This window comes from Tamandua tetradactyla, chromosome 8, assembly GCF_023851605.1.
Source record: "Tamandua tetradactyla isolate mTamTet1 chromosome 8, mTamTet1.pri, whole genome shotgun sequence".
NCBI classification, from domain to species: Eukaryota; Metazoa; Chordata; class Mammalia; order Pilosa; family Myrmecophagidae; genus Tamandua; species Tamandua tetradactyla.
Genome location: NC_135334.1, coordinates 60798828 through 60822264, shown reverse-complemented (window position 1 = coordinate 60822264; position 23437 = coordinate 60798828). Strand labels below are relative to the sequence as shown.

Sequence of the window (23437 nt, the reverse complement as noted above, 5' to 3'; positions counted from 1 at the left end):
CAGGCTGGGTAAATTCCAACAAGTTCCACCTGTATGGCAAAGAAGCTGTGCTTTGCAATAATCCCTCTCTGACCCTGCAACCTAAACTCTGAATACTATGGGCAAGAAAAATCTTAGTGAAAGGAATGACATCTACCTGAATCCCATCTAAGGAATAAAAACTGTTTTGTTTCCCAAGCTCTTACTCTACAAAAGTACTCCACTTTAAGTACATTGTATTTCTTATCTTGTTCAAGACTCTCAAAAACCCTGGGAGATAATTATTACATTTTATAGGTGAAGAAATGAGGCCTAAGTAACTTGGGAACGCTCACAGAGCAGACAGAACCAGTGCTGGTGTCCACCACACGTGACTGCCTACCCACCGGTCTTACAGCCCATCTTGGAACGTAAACTCCTGAGAACAAAGGTGGAGTAAGGTTTAGGACTATCTTTGAGTCCCTCTCACAGCCATTTTTTGTTTGTGTTTTTTCAATTACTAAACTTCAGACCAGTGAGAGAAGAGAATCAGGGAGGTTCTTTTAACTCAAGACCCCTCTCTCAGGCAGAGCACAGAGTCTGAGCATCCCTGATGAAGAAAGTAGCATTCAAGAGGCCTTCTCTGCCACAGACTGATCCTGTGCTCACAGGGAAAAGTAAATCCACCTGGGATTCTGAGAGTCTTATTAGCATCCGTGTATGATCCCACTGATTAGCTTAGTTCCATTTACAGATGGAGAGCTGAGCACAGAAGAAGAAGGAATTGTGATAAGGAATAGTTGAGTCTTTAGAACATGAAACATAAGGTGTAAAGAAGTTCAATGACTTGTTCAGAGCCAGGGTTTAACATATATGCCTTTACATGCTATTTTGGACATCTAATGTAGGCAGGAAGAGAAGGAGAACAGTTATGGGCATGCCTATAGGGACACTGAGGCTGCAAAACCTGAGGTCAGTGTGAGCATGTGAGTTTATTCATTAAATCAACAGTTTTGAGCAAGTAAAGGCAGTCCTTAATTTGCATGGTTCTGATATACACAAATTTCCATTATCATGGTTTGGACATAGCACAAATCTGCCAAAAACATGGTTCAAATTTCAGTTATTACAGTGTACTAACTATGAGTGAATGATTGTATAAGTTACAAATCTTGCTGCTAGCTCTTCGGTCCACAGATCACTGTGTAATATGCATCATAGCAGTGACCCATCATGTCACCTCTTTCAAAATCTGTCGGTGATTAGTCCCCGCACATCTGTTCTTAGGTTCACCCACAGACAGCAAAGCATGTCGTCGTTTTGCCTCGTCTCCCCGTGAGAAGCCCATATGACATTTTACAAAAGTGGATAATCCAAAGAGAAAATTTGCCAACAAAGATGAAAATGCAGCAAAGAAACAAGAATTGATAACATTGGACGTTAAATTCAAACCTAACAATGGCATTATAGAAATTATAGACAAAATAGCTGACTGTGGGAAAGTTGACACTTCACCTTTTTTTAAATATGTATTTATTGTGGTAACATATATACAACACAAAATTTCCCATTTTGACCTTTTTTGGGAGGGGGGGGGCAGGCCCCGGGAATTGAACCAGGGTCAACAACATGGCAGCATTGAGCCGTGGTAGTGGTGGTGGTGTTGGGGTGGGGGGGACCCTAAATAATGACCAGGCTAAGCCATCTTAAATAATCAGTGGGAAAAATTACGATTGTTCCATGACCAAAAATTGATTATTCCATGATCTGTCACTGAACCACTATTGCACCGCCCTCATTTTTAAACGTACACTTCAGTAGTGTTAATTACATTTACAATGTTGTGCGACCATCACCACCAAGACTTTTCCATGATACCAAACAGAAACTTAGTACCTATTTAACAAAAAAATTACTATCACCCTTTGAGAGATTCTAAATATACTGAACTTTACCAAGTTCTAAATATGCAGAACTTGGTAAAGGTGAATTTATCAACATAAATGAGGAAAGACATGATGAAAGGGATAAAGATGTCCTAGAGAAATTACTCCTCTGGCAAAAAACTTTACAATAAAGGAATTCTCAGAGATATTTCATGACATTGAAAATGCAAAGGCTAAATGTTAAAAGCTGATCCAAACTTAGAAAAGAGTATGACAATCTGCCAAGACATAGAAAAGATGCTCACTCTGTATCACAAGTTTTAGGGCCAATAACAAGAAAAAGATAGGCACCGAAAAGCTGAATAAAATACTATTTTCACAAAGAAATAAAATGCTTCATCCTCAATATTTCTAATTTTTAAAAAATAACAATGTACTAAATTTTTTTTTCATTTTCTTATGCATTTGTATCAAACAAAAAGAGAATTTTTAATGTTTTGCCATCAAATTTTAAAGGTCATGGAACAATCATAATTTTTCCCACTGATTATTTAAGATGGATTAGCCCGGTCATTATTTAGGGTCCCCCCACCCCAACACCACCACCATCACCATGACAAGTGAAGGCTGCCTTGTATTATGGGCCAGACATCAGAAGACACAGTCCCTGCCTTCATGGTGGTCTTACATAAAATGAATTAATACTAACAACCTGTAACAATAAAAAAAAAATTTGTTTTATGTTTAATCAGGGTGCTAGCTATGGGGGGTCAGGAGCTATAAATGAGGCCATAGTAAGAAGAAGGTATTAGGAGTCACAAGATCCAGGGCAGAAAGCTAGCCTAGCTCAGAAGACCTATAAAGGCTTTAAAGAAATTGTGGGAAGTAAATGTGGTAGAGGGGATGGAGACAATAAAGTATCCTAGGAAATCCTGAGACAGGAGTCAGCTCTAAGTATAAGAAGAATACAAAGCTCCCCAGCTTAGCAAGTCTCCTTTCTCACCCCAGGGGCAGAGTGAGGAGTGTCTCTGGGCTGGTTTTTAAACTGGTTGCCAACTGCTCAATTGTAATGCCAGTATTTATTAATTGCCCTCAGAATGCAGAGATACAGGTTAAGTTTCCTCCTTAAAAATAATACATAAAATAGAAAGCCTAATAAGTACCACCCTCAGCCAAACTGTATGAATCAAGTTTCTAAAATCCAGGGGTGTTTGGATACAAATCTCAACGTCCCCAAAGCCATGGAAATGCAAAGTAGCATCTGGTTTTGTGTAAATATATGTTCACAAAGAAATCAAGCCATGGGAGCATATGAAAGGACACATCTGGCTTTATGAACTGGCATTTCCTTTTAAATCCAAACTGTATATTATAAGTTTTTCCATCATAAAGCACTGTGTGAATTTTTCATTTATGACCCTAGCAAGGAAAATGTGAGGCCATGTGATATGCATGTGGATGCACTTAGGAGCATAGTTGTTGAGAGATGGAAGACTCTTTAGGAATCATCTTGCTCAACCTCTGCATTAAAAAAAGAGAGAAAAAAAAACACGAGGTGAATTTAGTCCAGAAGCCAGCTGCCTAGCCACACAGTCAGATTCCAGTCTGATAATAAAAGGAACAAACACTCACCAAATATGTTCTGTGTACCTGGCACAGTGCTGAAGACTACATTTGACACATTGTTTCTTTTCATCGTAACAACCCTATGAAATAGCAGATTTATTGCAGATTTGGAAACTAAGACTTATTTGATTAGCAATGAGGAGGCTAGGATTTGAACTCAGGCAGAATGATTTGAATTACTAAACTAAGATGGTTAATAAGTTACCTTTTGTGGACTTACCATGTGCCCCCCAAATAAAGTAACCATGCTCCTGGCCCACCAGCCGACTTTCGGGTCTAGCTTCCCATAGGCAACTACTAATTTTTTTTTTTTGGGGGGGGGTGCATTGTCTGGGAATCGAACCCGGGTCTCCCGTATGGAAACAACTACTGATTTTTAAACAACCATACAAAATGAGTAACAGGATTCCCATTTTACAGATGAGAAAAGCAAAGGCACAGAAGTTTGGCAGTTCCCCCACAAGCATAGTTTATGATGGGTGAAAGAGGGATTTGATACAAGTCTGGTTTTTTTGGACACATAAGTCTGTCTCCCTAAATCAGAACCATGCTCTCCTCAAGCAGGCTCCGGCTCTTAGTTGAACAGGACTTGCTCATTTCAAGCTTCTAACCTGAAATCTTTGTACATCCAGGGATTTCTGGAACCAGTTTAAGTCTGCAGCAAGGAATGTGGAATTTCTGAATGTCTCTGTACAATTCACAATATCAACAGCCAAGCAGCTCACACAAGATAGATTTACAATGAAGTGGCCAATGGTGAATCACACTTTCAGAGAGTGGCTTTGGAGCTGTGCTGAGGTGGAGGAAGAGAAAAACACACTGATGTTTGTTCCTCAGAACAGACCCCAAAACAGAGTGGCCTTAAGAAGATCCCTGCAAGCAGTGGGGACTGAGAAATAGCAGGTACTGCAGCTCCTGGAAGGCAAAGGGAGAGGAATCTGCCATTCTCATTTCATTTTACTGGCTACAATTTCTCCACAGGGTCTGTCAAGAGAGTTGAGTCTGAGAAAAAAGCAGCATGATTCTCATCACAGCTCCTGAGTCAGTTTCCAGAGGTTTCCAGCATAGCTGACAGCTGCTTCCCAAATTCATTCTGCTCCCTTCCTCCTAGTTCAGCTGCTCCATGGATAATCCCCGCCCGGCCAGTACACATCTCCAGACACCCTTGAGTTGTGGCCAAAGCCTCTTAGGAGGGAAGCAGGTGGGGCCACCTTCCCAGGCTGGTAGCAGGGCTCATTTGAGATGCTTTGCAACACAAAGGGCCGATTTATGAGATGGGATTACTTTCTCCTTTCCACCCTCTTTAAAGCAGTAACTAATCACCTTCCAGATATTACCTGTTTCACGTATCTCTTTTTCTTTCTCTTCTCAACTCAAAAAGGCCTTAACAGAGGGAAGGTGGAAGAGGTGAGAGCCTGCTGAGAGAACTAGAGAGACTTCTTAATCCCCAGATCCCATCCCACCTCCCTGTTAGTCGCTGGTGTTTTAAATTCCAACACTGAGGTGTTAGTCTGATATACTCTAAAATTTCTGAAGAGGGTAAACAGAGTGCTTCCTATGATGGTGTTTGTTCTCTAGCAGGCAGGCTGGAATATGCTGGGTCCCCTAAATGCTTTCCTTATGTCAGCCCTTAAGTAGAAAATGTATCTAAAAAGGGAAGTTTGAAGGAAGAAGACTTTCACTAATTTCACCTTTCTATGTGGGAACCCCAAGTCAAAACAATACGTCCCCCTAATCGAAGGAATTAACCCTTCTCTTTCTTTCTTTTCAATGAGGAAACCCTCGAATGCCAACACCAAGGCCTTGATGTTCAAAGTGTTTCTTGATATTTCAGGATCAATAGCTAACATTTGAAAATCAGGATGATTTTTATCCCTCCCTATAAGCATTTTAAAAATATGCTTAAGGACTTAATGTTCACCAATGTTATGTTTTTCTTTTTGTTTTGATCTGTAGTGTACGCATTTGCAGCTGAGGTGATATTGCTCCTCATGTAGGGGATTGATAAAGCTGGTTGATAAGTAGAGCCCAGATATTTTAATTTCCCCTCTCAACTATTGATGATCCTTGCAGTTCGGTTTAGTTATGGCACTGTTTCCCTGCCCTATCTGCTGATGCTCAAATCAGATGCTGTGGTCACCATGGTAACTGCCCACTCATTCTTCCTGTTATTTCATTTATCAAACAGTTAAAGTACATAGGCTGAAAACCCCTATGTTTTCAGAAAAAAATAATAAAAACTCAAATAGGAGTCAATCAAGCTCACCTGAGGTAGGGAGTCATTTCAGTTTAAATGGTCTATTAAAAAAAATAGAAAATATGTTCATTAGAAACAAATTATCACCAGGAAAACAACACCGATAGGTTGAATCTCTTCAATAGCTTGCAGATTAAGAAAAAATTCAAAATGGTTTTCAGGGATAAAATGGGATTATTGCTAACATTTCCAACAGGTCTTGGCAGAACGGCTGCCTCTGATGGGTCTGGAAGCTGTGAGAGTCTCCAGGATTTTAGGTTGGGTCAGAAACAAGCAAGGTCTGTTTAAACCTGTTGAACCTGCAGGTTTAACACACACACACACACACACACACACACACACACACACACACACACCAGAAAGTGAATGCATTTGCTTTAAAGGCAGAATTTTGCTGATTTATTTTACTACTATTTATTGTGCCTGCTAATCATAGTTCTACATAAAAAAGGTGCACCATGAAATCAGATGAGTCCCTAAGAGCTTAGAGTCTAGGGAGGGAGGCAATCAATGATCATCTCCGTAGAAGGACTAGGGCTGTGCAATCACAGGTTGTCTCTGTTAAACACAGTTATTTGATCTCCGTTGCCAAGTCAGAGAGCCACAACTGGGAGCTGATCGCTAGGACAAATTAGTTATTGCAGTCCCTATGGGACATCACATCAGCTTTAAAAAAACACTGTAATGAGGAGTTTTCATCTCTTTCTCTGTCTCCTTTCCTTCCTTCATCTCTTTCTTTTTAACAGACACCCTGGAACCATGGACCGTAATGACCCTGTAGATGAAAATTTTCTCCCTGCCTACAAGTGTTTGTCTTGTCTAAACAGGTGCCTTGCCTTTTCACAATGATTCAACACAGTCAAAAGAGAATAACAAAATGACTCTCCTCGACGGTAAAACAACACTACTACTTCTAGTGGATTTTCAGGTACTGACGATACCAGTTTGCTCTGATCACTGAGGTCGAAATTCTGTATTGTTTTAACAATGTAGGAGCAGCCTCCACCACTTGCAAATTAAACAAACTTACTACCATAGCCTTTCCATGGAGAATCTCAGCCAATATAATCAACAAATTCACTTATTCCCTGGTTGAGATTGTCTGGGGACATATTTTGAATGTGACACTGATTAGTAACTCCACAAAACCCTTTTAACAGAAAGGTGACTGAGGAATCCAGGGTTCCAAGGACTGTCCTGCATAAAGGCCACCGTAATTGTCATTCATAGCCATTGTCAACTGGTCCCCTCGCCACCTTCCTCTTCCTACCTACCAGGACTCATATGATGTGCAGGAATGAGGTTTATAGGGGACTTCAGTGGAAACTGGGATGTTAGGATGCCTTGGGACTGTGAATGATGCAAACACTGACATCTGGAAAACTGGACCACTTCCTTCCATTGCATCTTCTCTCCTCCTGACTACTCTGTTGCCTGTCGCTTCCTCCCTATTAATTCACTCTATTCATTTGAGAATTTTCCAGAGCGCTCTACTTTCTATACCATTCAAAAGGCTTTTCTATTCTAACAACTACACAAGATAGAAAAGGGAATGGAGGAGCAAATTGAGGCATAAAGGTATCAAATTTGTGATTTAAAACTAAAGGGTAGGAAGTTTAGAGATTTGTCCAGGTTCCAGTTCCACCTTGGCCCCACTTAGGTGGTTGATTTTAGTCAAATCACTTACCCTTGTTTTTCTTCATCTGTCAAAGTGCATGTTTAATGAGATGAAACAAGAAGTGCTTTAAAAAAGCTGGACATTTAGTACAAACGTCAGATGCCATGGAAATATATGAAGTCATTGTAGATTTAAGAAGGTTTCAGACAAATCCATGGATTTTAGAGGTCATAAAGTCTTTGGTTAATGGCATTACAGTTCTCCTCGTAATCTAAACTACAAACTTCAGCCTCAAACCTCGACTTCACATCTAATCAGTCATCAAATCCCATCAATTCTACTTCCAAAATGTCTCTCGGTCTGTATGATCCTCTCTCTCCCCATTACCACTGGCATGAATTAGACTCTCATCATGTTTTCCTCAGACTATTGCAGCAGCACCCAAACTAGTCCCCTCCCTCTAATCTCACCTTCTCCCAATCCATTCACTACACCAGCAGCCACAGAACTTCTAAAATGCACACTTGATTATATCCCTCTTCTGTTAAGATCCTTTGCCGAATCCCCATAATCTACAGCATAAAGCTTATGTTCTTAGTAAAGCACATAAGTCCTTCCCAATCTTGCTTTCCCCACAGTCTCTGTTTTCACCACCTTCTTCCTGGAAAACTTGCTGACTTCACATAGACAGCTCATTCTCCCTTTCTGACCACTCACTCTACTCATTTTTATACAACTCACAAACACTGCTGACCTTAGGAAACCTTCTGAACTTCACAGACTGAACTAATAACCACCCCCCATTCCCACTGCATCTCTAACATACCTCTTATTTCAGCATTTCTCACATCACCCCGTAATGATTTGGATCCTTGTCTGGCTGAAGGTACCACTCGTAGGACACTGTGCAGCATTTCTGATGGCCTAGCTTTAATGAATCATGAAGGATTTGGTATAAATCCCTGGACACATCTGATCAGCTCTGGGGCAAGGAGCCATCCTACCCTACTTTCGGTAATGGCCTATGTCATTCTGGCAACACCCTTGGCTTAGACCTGAATCACAGGCTCCACCTCCATGAAACAGGTTCAGTTCCTGGCAACTCATCTGGTTTCTCCACTTTAACTAATTTAAAACCATCTAGGACTTCAGAGTCTTTATTACAGTGTTTGCAAAATAGTTCTACACAGTTGCTTTGCACAGGAATAAACTGAGGTTGGTAGATTATTCTTGCTCTGGTTTTTGTTCTTTCCTTCTAGAATGCAAGCATTTAGCCCAGGCATGAATACAGACATTGCAACTTCCAGGTAGGTAGTTTCCAGGATACTCAAACATGAAAATTTCTTTTATTTATTAATTTAAAAAAAATTGAAGATTTCTTAATAAATGATTTTAGACAATGCTCAGTTAGCAACAGTTCCATGCAGGAGAGGTGTGTAAATCTGTATGCATATCTTTCTTGTGAATCAACCACTTTAGCAGGCAAAGTGAGAACACTTATAAATTTTCCTTATTTACTTGTTGCCGTAAAGGCTGGTATTGTAAGGCATTCTGTAAATGACCCTGAATATAAAATCTAACCTAATGTTGGATAACATTCCTTTAGATCCGAAGCAAAAAAAAAAAAAAAGGAAAGGAGATCTCAGGAGGCAGAAGTTTCATATGGCACTTAAGTGACAGTTAATGAATCAAAAACAAAGGTAGGTGGAGTTTTCAAAAACATTTTTCAAACAATAACAACCTCCATGTGGGACAGCCTAAGTCTTCCTGAAAAAGAAACATCCCGAATCTACCCAGGTTAATCATGCCTAGTCATACAGAAATTATTCTTCCTCAGAGCCAGAGGCCAAGCACTTAAACTTGGGGCTGAAGGATAGCACGCTCCTGGAAGAACCTGCCAAAATTGACCGTAAATCACATCAATTTGCATCATTAAGTTCTCCAAACCAGCCCAACCAGTTTTAACCATTCTCTGTGAGCTGAAAAATACTGCTGATAAGGAGCTGCAGCAGTTGATTTAATGAAGCTTGCTGGCCTTTAAACTCCATTCTGGGAAAAGTAGAATCGGCAGCCTTTACACACCTTAATAATTGACATTTTACAGTGAAGCCTAGGTGCCTAATACTCTACAGATTTATTTACTGCTGAATGAGTATATTACCATTTAAGTGTATCTTCATTTAAGAAGAGAGAAACGTAATTTATATACCACAATATTAGGTCAGAGACCATGCAACTTGTACCCCAAAATTAATCTTGCTTTAGAGAACAAAAAAATAAAAACTTTTTTTTAATTGGAGAAACAATACAAGTTCATTAGTTCATTATGTAAAAGACAGAACAGATTTTGAATGGAAAAAAAAAAAAGAATGAAATGGTTACTACAACCCAGAGTTCATTAGTGTAAATATTTTGGTTCATTTTGTTCTAAGTATTTTTCTGTGAATTATTTTTAACAAAGTTCAGGTGATAGTGTGCAAAAAAAAAATTGTGCTTTACTGTGTCATTTGTTATATTTGCACACATTTCCTATGCTATGAAAAGCTTGTTTTAACACTTCACTGAGTAGATAAAGTTGTAATTTACTTAACCATTTCCCCATTGCTGAAAATTTATGATAACGATATTTCAAATTTTAAGAACAGTTATTTAAGCCAAAATGTAAATGATCTTCCCAAATAATTTTGATGACTAAATAGCTGTTATCAATGATCAGGAACACTTAAAGAATAGTCATTATATTATATAACTCGTAGTTATGAGTTTATTCTGTGGAGTTAGTACTCTGGCTTCACAACCTGGTTCTGCCACTTCTGAGTGGCATTCTGAGCTATGTAATCTTTTGTATCTCAGTTTTCTTATCTGTTAAAGGAGAATAAGAGTCTTTAAAGCATTTAGCCCAGCATTTGCCTCACAAGTAAATGCTAGTTATTTAAGAACAATCATTGATATTATCAGTAATTTTTCATCTTTGTTATTATTTATTTCTTATTATAATTTGATTTTGATGATTTGATTTTGGTTGTACCAGTGTTATCAGGGGAGATGACTAAAGGGTATTTACTAGTTAATTAGCCACTAGGTCTTTGAAAATATGTTCATTTAAGGAGAAAGCAATTTTTTGTATTTTGGGATGTAGTTCCAGAAGGCATGAACAGGAGGTTATTTACTGGCAAATAATCGAGTTATGGGCCGGTAAAGTCACTGTTTAATTGAAACACGCAATCTCAGACTTGGTAGGAACAAAAGAGCAGTTTTGTGCACTGCTAAAGGGCAATTTTGTGCACCATCTCTCCTCTCACTCCAATGAGATGCCAGGTGTGACCTTACCTTATTGTTGAATGTCTCTCATGCTGGGAAACTTATTACCTACCACAGTAGCTCTTAAACATCATTTTATATTGAAACAAAAATGCATCTCTCTGTAACTCCAACATATTGATAATAAATTTACAGTTCACCCCAAGTGTGTTGGTTTGAAAGGAAGAATACCCCCTAAGAAAAGCCATGTTTTAATATAAATCCCATTTCATAAAGGTAGAATAATCGCTATTCAATGCTGTATGTTTGAAACTGCAATGAGATCATCTGCCTGGATGATGTGATTTAGTCAAGAATGGTTGTTAAACTGGATTAGGGGATGACATGTCTCCACCCATTTGGGTGGGTCTTGATTGGTTTATTGGAGTCCTATAAAAGAGGAAATATTTTGGAGAATGAGAGATTCAGAGAGAGCAGAGAATGCTGCAGCACCATGAAGCAGAGAGTCCACCAGCCAGTGACCTTTGGAGATGAAGAAGGAAAACGCCTCCTGGGGCGCTTCATGAAACCGGAAGCCAGGAGAGAAAGCTAGCAGATGACACCATGTTCGCCATGTGCCCTTCCAGCTGAGAGAGAAGCCCTGACTGTGTTCACCATGTACCTTCTCATTTGAGAGAGAAACTCTGAACTTCATCGGCCTTCTTGAACCAAGGTATCTTTCCCTGGATGTCTTTGATTGGGCATTTCTATAGACTTGTTTTAATTGGGACATTTTCTCTGCCTTAGGACTATAAACTAGCAGCTCATTAAATTCCCCTTTGTTAAAAGCTGTTCCGTTTCTGGTATATTGCATTCCGGCAGCTAGCAAGCTAGAACACCAAGCAAACTTTATCTTTGAATTTTCAACTCAATGAAATGACAGGGATTACAACTTCTAATGGATTTATTTTGGACTTGAAAAGAAATTGGTGAGAGTCCAAAGGCAATAAAACCAAGACAGCATCTCAGACTTTGTGAGACACTGAAAAGATTTATGGATTCATTATCATGTGTGCTTTCCTACAAATTGAATAATCTAAAATAAAAAGAAAGCTTAATGATTTTTCTCAGGAAAAATATGTTTAAGATAGAATTCTAGAAACGTGCCTTTAAAGTTCAGATAGAAGTTTTTTATGGTTTCATGTTTCCTGTGGGGGAGAGGAACAGAGGAGGTGTAGCACTGGACCAAGTTTTGTCTGTATTTGCAAGCTTGTAGCTTATCTTCTGAGGATATTTGCTTCTCCCTAACTGAACCACTTTTTGCACAGAAGAAAATGCTTAGCTGTATTTAGAAGTTTATACCAAACAAATGCCATTCCTGGTAAACAGCAGTCTATGCCAGGAACTAAAGCTGCTCAACAGAACTTAAAGCTGACCACTCCTGAATATTGTGGATCAATACTTGGAATCTCCATTTTAGCCATCAGGTATGTTTAACTGTCACATCATTGGAAAAGCAGGGTTTCTTTGCAGGAGGATTACCCACCTCCATTTGCTATTATTTTTCTACTTTCAGTCTCTAGCACAGAAGCTGGCATGTAACCAGTACTCAATAAATCCTCAGGAGATTGAGTGCATGTCCATCCCTAGGGGCCATAGATAAAAATGCCTGTTCCCTCTGCCATCTGGTTGCCTTGGAAACTGCTCAAATATCTGAGGACAATTACAATATTGTGCCATTTACTCTCCTGGCTTCTTCCTCCTCCCTCCCTCTACCACCATCACGTCTCTTCTCTAGGCTAAAATCTCCAGTTCCTGCCATCTTTTCTTATAAACCACAGCTTCAAACCATTCATTCAAGGAACTTTCAAACGTACTTATGTTTGTTTTTAAATAAAGAACGATCTCCTTCAGCTCTCTCAGGTAAAAGAAGCTCCTATACTATTTGTGGAAATCATAGTGAAGTTATACGTAGGTGCCATTTTTTATGAGTAGTGCTTTTCAAATTATAAATCACAAACCTTAAAAGCATTGTGAAATCTATTTATTATATCATGATCAATCTTTTTCTTTAAAAGCAACAGAACAGAGTAGAATAGAATGTATCAGAGGATATTTCACAGAGTGAGAGTATTACTCTATGAAACTTTTATTTCAGTTGTTTAAATGCATATGCTGTCATTATATGTACATTAATGTATTTATGTATATTTGCTATACATACATACACATGCAAAGGATCCTACAAAGTGTATAGAATTTGGCCCAGGTGTGTTAGCCCCCACTCACCTATTGTCCAGTCACATATGTGGTGCAGGGCTCAAACGAAACTAAGGGGTAGCTTTGTGTATATGTGTCCTGGGATTTCAAATAAATGTGTTTCTTATGTTCAACTGGGGTTTCAAAAAGAAGCTTGACATCAACATTGACCAACGAGAGTTAGACAGGAACTGGTAAGTGGATCACAATCATGCTACATAAATCCTTTCCTTGGCTCTTTTAGGTAAATCACTTGCTATTTCATAGAGACTCATTTTCAAATGTGACCAAGAGTTGCTGGCCAATAACCACTGGGTGATATATTAATGATTGTTAATTTGGTACTCAAAGTCAAATTATTGTGTTACTAGAGTTTATGGAGGACTCTAATTTGGTATTCTAGTGGGAAGGCTGGCTGCCATGACATGTTTGGCTTGCGCAAAGCTTCTACCACCGATGTAGAGAGGTGGAATTCCCAAATTTGGGGGTCAGGATGTGCTTTTTCAAAATCACTGAATCTTCAGGGTTTTCTTGAATTGGCTATGTTTCCAATCTTTACTATTCTTCCCTTTTTATTATAAATTTAATTTAGGTTTACCATAATGCCTGTTATTTGTTGGGAATAATTTTGTTAACCCTTAGTGATGCATAATTTCTATCAATTATATTTGGGCCTAATATTTTCCAAAAACTAATCTTCAAGACATATGTACATTTAAAATAAATGATATGTATCCCTACTGCTAAAACATATCAAATATAATCTTTCTCATACCCACAATTTCTTTTTACAGTCACATTTTTCATTACCAGTGAGTGAGTTTGTTGCTGGAAATTAAGAGTGAATTGGTAAATGATAATGGCGTATTTTACCCTTTTAAAGAAGACCGCCATTAAAAAGTTTGAGATCCATTCATTTTACAGGTGAAAAGACCAATATTCAGGGAGATGAACTGACCTAATCAAGATTAGCAAGCGCATTTGGACAAAAGCCTGGTCTCCACACAACCAAATGACATTGACTGCAGCTGCGCCCCAGACCATACAGCCAGAGCAGAAAAAAGGCAGTTTAAATGCATGCTTTGGTTGTTTTAATTGCTATTTTAATATAAAACTGCCAAAATTTGTCAAACTGTCAAATATCAGCATTTTCACATGGTTCAGCCTAAATAGTTTTATTTTTATAGTTCCTGCCTATAACATTCTGAGAACATTATATATGAATGAGGAGTAGTGTAGTACATTTATTAAGAGCATCTACTTGAGCCGAACTGCCCAGGTTCAAGTCCTAGGACTTATACTGGTTAGCAACGTGCTCCTGGATAGATTTCTTAGCTTCTCTCTCAGTGTCCTCTTACAGAAACAGCACACTATATGAATGTCTGATTTTCTTCTTATTATTACTCCTCGAATTAAAAATACTCACTACTTAGCCTGATGGTCTTTCCAAGCTGGGGCAACTTTACACACCTGTTCTAAAAGGCATTTTCAGGCATGGAAATCTTTTGTAGCGACAGAGATTCTGGAACCACTTTCCTTGGCAAGCTTGGCCACTTATTTGTTTGACTGGCACTTGGCTTTACAGTTTCCAACAATTCTCTCAAAGGGCATAATTCTCTTTGCAGACAGCACCGGTTCATAAATAAGACATACAGGCTGAAACATACTGTGATTGGAAATCAACTGTGTGTATGATTTGTTTTGCTCTGTTTTTATTTCATCTATTTAAAGAAAATGTGGTTGCTCTCTAAAGTGCTTGTTTCTTCTTCAGGCAATTGAATTAAAGTCTTGCCCTAAAGAAGGGTGAGGGGAGCACATGAACTTGAAAAACAGCTTTGTTTAGCTCATGATGTACAGAGAAGACAACAACTTAAGACTGAATCAGTGCAGCAAAGTGATTCCAATGCGACTCGATGCTGGCTAATTACTTCTCCAGAGATGACGGTGTTCAATTTACTGAGCATCTGTGCATGACAGAACTGGGGACACTGTGGGTGGTACAACTCCAAGTATCTATACAACCCAAAAAACAAAATAACCATTCTACAAGAATGATTTTATTAGCCAAAATAAAATATGAGTGTGAGATCTTATCTTGTAATTAAGCAGATGAACCACAGTGAAGGGCCAAATGACCAAAGTTGTTCAGATGAGCGTAAATAAACAAATTAGTCTCTGGATGCTAAGCATCTTCAGGATGGACTTTATCACAAGAGGGTTTAGAAGAGAGCTACAGTGATATTGGGAAATATCCTCCACTACCCAGATGTTAGGTGTGAGGCTGGAATAAAGTTAATACAACTCTCTTATCAAATGACTCATTTATGGGACTACTTTTCACTATATTTCCCCCATTTCTTACTGAAAACACAAAATTCTCATGAAGAAAAAGTGGGTGGAGGGGAAGAAAATCAATTAATAAAAAAATAGATGTGAAGGTTTATTGAGAAATGAAATTTCACATTGATTGATTCTTTTTTTTTTTTTTGCATGGGCAGGTACCATGAATCGAACACAGGTCTCTGGCATGGCAGACCACTGTTGAACTGCCAGATTCTGTTTTTTTACAACCATGCTTTGATTAAAGCAAGATATAAGTTTTCCTCCACTCCTGGATCTATACTTTTTCTCCTGGATCTAATAGATGTGGTTTCTATTTATGATACATTTCAAATACAAATATTTGATGGCAACGTATTTCATAGTGTACTGTCACAGGAAACATAGATTGGAAAACAATAGCAAATAGAGCCGTATGCTTAATCTATAGTCAACTCTAGATAATTGCTTGTTAAATGAATGATTAAATAAAACAACAAATGGATTCTTAATTAGATTCATGATTAGGAATAAAAGATTCTTCCACTGATCACTCCCTTGACCTTGGGGTTTCAAGGCATATTCTGATCTATTCATTCAAACATTCAATAATTTATTGAGTACCTTTACTGAATCAGGCATCTTTCTAGGTGTTAGGTATACAATAGTTAATAAAACACACAAAAATACCTGACTGTAGGGAGCTGATAATCTAGTGACCAGAGCTAGTGCACATGGGTTCTGACCTACTACATTCATGCAGTCTCAACTCATAAGATTACTAGACTTGGTTTTCTTGGTCCCTGGAGTCAGAATTTTGTCCTTGGCCATGCCACTTTATCTTTCAGGCCATCAATTTTCTCATCTATAAGGACACAACAACAATGTCTGCTCTATCTACATCACAACGTTGTGAAGAATGTGAAAAGACTTGGTAAACCAAAAGTAATAAACACATATATTACAAGTTGGGAGTAGATCACTAGTGTAAAGAATCGAGGCTCTGCCATCTTGGGCAAGCTTCTTAACCTCTTCATTCCTCAGTTTTCTCAATTGAAAAGGGAATAATAATAATATCAATCCCATATAGCTGTTAGTAAGGATTGCATATATTTGCCTGTTTAAAGCTCTTTAAACAGTGCCTGACACACCGTGAGTTCTCAATAAATGTTTGCTATTATTATTTCTGTAGCCAACTGAGTAAAGATAACCACTTCATTTACAAAGTTGACTGTCCAATAATACATTTAAAGAAAATTTCTTGAAGCCAAATCCAGTGAATTGTGTATCTTTAAGTTATGATTGTTTTATGTTAAGAACATTTTCAAATATATCAACACAGCTGTTCAGGGAATGAGACAAGGAGTCTTGGAGGAGTCTCTCTCTTCTGTCCTCTAACTTTTCACAATCCTCCTTTGAGAACTCCAGCTAGTTCATCTCTAAAAAGCTTCTCCCCTCTCTGGAACATACTGAGCCTCTTCCATCTTTGCTTCCTCTTCTGTTTTATGGCATACAGTAGGAGAGAAGGTGAGTCTAGTATCTCTAAACTTCTATTTTTTTAAAACCATCCTTTGATTAAAGCGAAACATAAGTTTTCCTCCATTCCTGGATCTATACTCTTCCTTGAGGATCTAATAGATGTGTTTTCTATTTAAGAGACAGTTCAAATACAAATATTCGATGGTAACGTATTTCATAGTGGACTGTCACAGGGTACATGGAAAGGATGATTACCGACAACAATTATGCTCAGAGTCACCTAAAATCAACTAGCCAAGTTGTATCCAATATAAGAAACTGCTCTGAAACAATTACCTGTCTTCATACTTAAAATCTACAGGGACTTCACATTAATAACAGGAGAGTTCTTTTAGTTTTCCAAAAATTCCATAGATGAGAAAGTTCTTCACTACTTTGAGTTGAAATCCACCTTATAACAACTTCTACTGACCCTGGTCATATGTCCTGTATCCTAGTGTTGAACACACAAGAGAGTTCAAAAAGGTTAGTTGAATTGGTCTGGTCCCTGAGGTGTTCTAGATGTACAACTTTCCCACCTTCTTCCCGTTTTTTTCTCCCCTGATGACCCTCTCATACAAAATCTTCCTCTTTTTGCTTTATTTCCATGTCACTCTCCCACTGCTCTATTTCCATTGCTCTCAGGTTCATATTCAGGGCTCCAACAGGACAAAAATGGAAGGGGTGGGAGGATGGCAAGGAGTAGCTAGTGATAATGCCAACTCTTTTCTGGATTCTTCTGTGAGAAAAAGTTTCAAGCGAAGTTCAGATACTGAAGGGTCTGTGTTTTACAGGGGAGTTAAACGTGCACCACCATGAATTATATACAGCTGCTGTTTAACCCCAACCAGCTACCATTACATTGTTTACCCAAACCCACATTAGCAAAACTACTTACCATCCACATTAACGCCATAATTTACTGATTTAGACTATCAGGGGATGATGTGATGTGCATTACATAGTCAGAGCTATTTTTTTTCTTCAAAATGTTACATTTAAAAAAGAGGGCAGGTTTATCCTGGAGGTTGTTCCCTAAAGGCACAAAGATGTTCATTGTTAGCATTACTGTCCACATGAAATGCACCAGTCATAAGACAGTCCAGTTTGTTTAGCCATGATTTACTGCATGCATTGAGCAGAGGAGCTGTGAAATTACTTGAATTTGGTTCTAATTGCCGCCTGCCTCATAACAACCGGAAACAAGTCAGACTGAGAAGCTATGTTCTATACAAAGATGGATAAAATTCTAGGTCATACAACTATCTCCAAAGAGTTTATCACTTTCCTCGCCCCTCTGAAATTTGCTTTCCTCAGTGATTCTCCATCATCTACAAAAATGCTGTAGCATCATATCCAAATTACCAAATCCTCTCAGGCCTACCTCCAAATACCTCTTGGGTCCATTAGCTCATCTCCAGTCACACTGTTCCAGGTTTTCATTGTTTCTCACCTGGTCCTGATTTATCCCAATCCATCCTCTACCAGGACAGACTAATATACAAATCCTGCTCAAAATTCTTTAAAAATTACCCACTGTTGATAGCAACAATAATTAAAGTGCTAGGGCAAGCATAGTTCAGGGAGTGCACAAGATGTTTTGTATGTGAGTACGTTTTTTTTTTCATGGGCAGGCACCGGGAATTGAACCCCAGTCTCTGGCATGGCAGGTGAGAACTCTGCCTGCTGAGCCCCCGTGACCCGCCTGAGTACTTTTATTTATATTAATTTTTTCTCTTAAAAATAAGAAATCATGCTTTGCTAAAATTCAATATGTGGATTGCTGCTGGTACTTTCAATAGGCCTTCTGTTATTGCATCTCTCTTTGGATTATGGACTAGCATCAGAAGTGACAGAGTGTGCCTCCATCGGTTTGTTGTAACTTTGCAGGTTATGTGTACCCAGACAAGAGGATGTGAATCGTAAAACTTTGCAGTAATTTGCAATTAGTGGAAAGTGGGCTTGAGGATCTTTTGCATATAAAGACTGGTTATCTTGTATTCAGGTGTTTAAAAGAGTTGTCAAACCTAATAAAGAATTACACATTTTTATATTTCAATAAGTTTCCAAATTTTGCACATCTTTTCTGTGGATAAGTTATTATCAGAAATATGCTACCTAGGAGATTATTAAAAAGAAAATTAAGCATTTTCAAGACACATATAGAGAAAAACATGAATTTGAGTCTCAAGTCATTCATAAGCTCCATCCCTATCTTCATGTATCCCATATAATCTAGTGAGAAAGACAAGATATGAATGCAAACAAAGTAAAATATGACTTCCTGGGTTTATATGACCATTAACACAATGTGAGTAAATAATTCTATCTTAGGTCTCATTAATAGTAACTGATAACACATGGATCCATCCAATCAACGTCAAACTAATCTTCCTACTTTGGCCAAATCACAGAAAGATCTATGTTCAGTTCTTCATTTCCTGTTTTGAAAGTGAGTAAACTCAGAAGAAGAGTTAATGGGATTCATTACCCACAATCTTCTAGTCTGGAAATCATTATTGCCCTTGTCTCTTCACTTTTCCTAATCCCTGCAGCCGATAGGTCCACAAATCCCGTCAATTCTACTTCAGAAATGTTTCTCCAATCCATGCCTTCTTTCTACCCTAAGTACTGCACTTTTTATATCAGTTCTTTTTAAAAATTTTATTTTGGCCTGGACTATAGAAATAGTATCCACCTTTCTCACTTAAAGCTCCAGTTTTATTTCTAAGTCAAGCCAGACCAGGCCCATTCTTTCACAGTGCTCTTCACTGGCTTCTCATCTCAGTATAAAACCAAGATTACTAAGTATTCTTCATGAATTTGACCTAAGTTTTCACCCCTGCTTCATTTCCCTATGCTCACCTCTCCTGTCCCTTAGCCCCCTGGAGCCTGCTGCCCACCTTGAGGATGTTATGCTCTTTTAGGACTCAGGGACTTTTCTCCATGCCCTTCCTTCTGACTAGGATGCCCCCACCCCCAACCTTTTCCACCCAACTCCTACTGTTTTATTTTTGCATCAATTATTACCTCCTACTTGCTCTACCATGAGAGCATGAGTATATGCTTGTTCAAGAAAGAACAGGGTAGGGAGATACAGTGATGGTGGAAAAATGGTAGGAAGCTTTGACAAAACATACTCCCTAAGAATGGTGTTGGATTCTCAAATAAGGAGCCCTTGCGTTTTTATTTTGTTTTGTTTTATTTTTCTCGATCATATACATGAGCTGATCTTCCTAGAGTACTCTTTGCTAAGATCGCTGCATTCTGTTCTTTTAAAACCAAGGGAGGTACATCCATCATCCATTCAAGTCCAATCAAGAAACCATAGATCTCTCATTCTTAACTGCAAACTAGTGGTTGTGTTGTGATTTGACAGTCTGAAGTCCCAGTAAAGAAGGACCATGATTTACATGGTGTTTATAAGAAGTTGCCCTGGATAATAAACACTTATTATTGCTAGAAGTTCTCCTATGTTCCATGTCTGGGCAACCAATGTTCATTTATGAACTCATAGTAGGTCCAATTCTCTAGTAGAAATGAGATCATCAAGCTGTCTGAAATTAATGATGTAAACCCATACAATCATCTGAATACATCTTCCAGTTCTAATTCCATGCTCACCCTAGGGCTTTTTGATAACCTCTCGGTTTCCTGGGAAGACTTTTCTATAAGCAACACACTGCATTGCCTAGCTGTTCCATGAGTCCCATTTGTTTGGGAGATACACATTTTTTTCTGTAAATTATTTTGTGTTTTTAAGACTTAAAATAGTAGAAAAATGTTAGACATTATATGAATGGAGAAATGTTAGCCTTTATAAACCTATCAATTACTATATAAGTGGCAATTCAGTGGATAGAGAGGTGTCTCTGAAACTAGATTGCCTGGTTTGAATTCTGAGTCTTCTACTTACAAGGTGCATGGCCTTAGGAAGGCTAGTTAACTTCCCAGTGCTTCAGTTCCCTCATTTATAAATTGGAGATAAACAAATAGCATTTTACAAGGGTGCTAAGAAAATGAAGTGGGGAAATAATAGTCTCTTCAGTAAATAGTATTAGGAAACCTGGATATCCATATGCAGAAGAATGAAGTTAGCATCCTACCTCACACTATACACAAAACTCCAGTGTGTATAGCTAAATATAAGAGCTAAAACTATATAACTCTTAGGAGATAATATGAGCAAATCTAAATGACCTGGGATTCAACATGAATTCTTAGATATGACACCAAAATCATGAGCAACAAAAGAAACAGTAGATAAACGTGGTTTCATTAAAATAAAAAACTTCTGTACATTGAAGGAAATTTTCATGACAGTGAAAAGACAACCTACAGAATGGAAAAAATAGTTTAAGCCATATCTCTGATAGATATTAAGGGCTTAATATCTATAAGATCTAAAGCACATTTACAATTCAACAACAAAAAAGACAAACAACCCAATTAAAAAATGGGCAAAGGACTTTGTGCCAGTATGAAGCTTTTATGTACCCCAGAAAAGCCATGTCCTTTTTCCTGATCCAATATTGTGGGGCTAGACCTGTTGCTTAGGGTGGGAAACATTAATTGGACATTTTCTATGGAGATTACACACCCAGTTGTGGGTGTGAAATTTTGATTACTTCCATGGAAATGTGGCACACCCAAGTGTTGGTGTGGCCTTTTGATTAGATGGAGATATGAGCCCCGCCCATTCAGGGTGGGTCTTTATTAGTTTCCTGGAGTCCTTTAAAAGAGGAGATGTTTTTGAGAAACCTCAGAAGCAACAGAGCCAACAGGAGACCCAACCCTTTGAAGACAGAGAAAGTAAATGCCCCCAGGGAAGCTGTTTGAAATCAGAAGCCAAAGACCCCAGCATATGCCAGCCACATGCCTTCTCAGCTGACAGAAGTGTTCCAGATTCATCAGCCTTTCTTGAGTCAAGGTAACTTTAACTCGATGCCATAGTTTGGACATTTTTACAGCCTTAGAACTGTAAACTTGCAACTTAATAAATTCCCTTTATAAAAGCTGTTCCATTTCTGATATATTGGCCCCACAAGATTGGATCAGGAAAAAGGACATGGCTTTTCTGGGGTACATAAAAGCTTCAAACTGGTTCAGACTTGAATAGGCATTACTCCAAAGACGATACACAAATGGCTAATAAACAAATGAAAAGATCTTCAAGATCTTTAGCCATTAGGGAAATAGAAACCAAAACCACAATGAGTTACCACTTCACACCCACAAGGATGGTTATTACTACAAAAATGGGAAATGAGTGTTGGAAAAGACACAGAAATATTAGAACTCTAGTGTTTTGGTGGGAATGTAAAATGGCACAGCTACTGTGGAAAGCAATATGGCAATTCTTCAAAAAGTTAAATATAGAATTATCATATTATCTGGCAATCCTTCTTCTAGGTATCTATCCAAAAGTAGTGAAAACAGAATTGCAAACAGATATTTATGCACCAATGTTTACAGTAGCACTATTTGCAATAACTAAGAGCTGGAAGCCACCCAAGTGTCCATCAACAAATGAATGGGTAAATGTAATGTGGTATATAAACAGAATGGAATATTATTCAGCTATGAGAAAGAATGATGTTATTAGACATGCTGCAACACAGGAAAAAGCTTGAAAACATCATGCTCAGTGAAATAAGCAAGGCAAATAAGGACAAAAATGTATATCTCTTATAAGAGATGACTAGAAATAGCAAATTCACAGATGTAGAAAGTATATCTCTTATAAGAGATGACTAGAAATAGCAAATTCACAGATGTAGAAAGTAGGTTAAAATTTATTGGGAAATAGAGGGAGGGGGAAGGGGTAGCATTTGTAAAAATTAAAAAATAATAATTTTAAAATTAAAAACTAACATGCACCTCTTAGGGTTGCATGAGAATTACATAATGAAAACAGGCAAAGAGTACCTAGAAAATAGTGTGTTCAATAAAAGTTTTTTATTATGATATGCTGGCATACATTTCCATTTCTTACTATAGGATTTTATTAGTACAGAGCAGAGGCTGGAAAAGAAAATACTGTATTTCCTAGACTCATTTGTAGTGAGGATTCATGATAGAAATTAGATTCCCACAGTTTGATGCACTTGTGCTGAATTTAGAAGGCTAAAGTGAGGAAGAGGCCATCTTCTCGCTGACTTCATGAGAGTCAGCCAAGATCGTCCAGAATTGAATGTTGAGACACAGTTCTGTGATGATACAGGATGTAGCAATTGCTTTTTAATCCTTGTTCCTTTATCTCTAGATGACGGGTATGGTGGCGTGTTCTTGAGGCCAGTCCAGCAATAGTCTCCTAATTTCCACTCCTCCAATTCTTCCATTGACACTACAAGCACTTGATTCCCCATGAAATCTTTCATCTTAAATTATATGAATGGTTTCTAGTTCTCATATGAAATCTGACTGAATTACATAGCAATCTATGGTCCTACAATGTGTATAGGGAAGAGATACAAGCTACACATTGTGCTTTATAAAGAATCCAACTTATGTTTTTGGAAAATATGTGAACTTACTACCTATATTAGATGTAAAAGTCAATATCATCATCTTCTGCTACAAGACATGACTACATTCATATATACATATGAATGTGTATATATACATACACACACACTTTCCCTAGTCATTTTCACAGATCAGAGAGTTTAGCGTGTTCTGGAACCAGATGATTTAATCTTGACCCAGAGATTGTCTGGATTTAGAATTCTAGAAATCTTCAGTAGCCTTTTAGTC

At 38.1% G+C, this 23437-nt stretch overlaps 1 protein-coding gene across 14 annotated transcripts in view; it reads right to left on the bottom strand.

Moving 5' to 3' along the window:
• Positions 1-23437, bottom strand: part of DLG2 (discs large MAGUK scaffold protein 2) — a 2206106-nt gene that overhangs the window by 237709 nt on the left and 1944960 nt on the right. The window contains exon 1 of one of the 14 annotated variants that reach the window (XM_077113412.1): positions 8172-8377. The exons of the other annotated variants lie outside the window; for them this stretch is intronic. Coding sequence (XP_076969527.1) covers positions 8172-8259 — 88 coding nt within the window. The 5' untranslated portion in view covers positions 8260-8377. Of the gene's footprint in view, positions 1-8171; positions 8378-23437 lie in introns of those variants that run through there. 14 annotated transcript variants of the gene reach the window in all.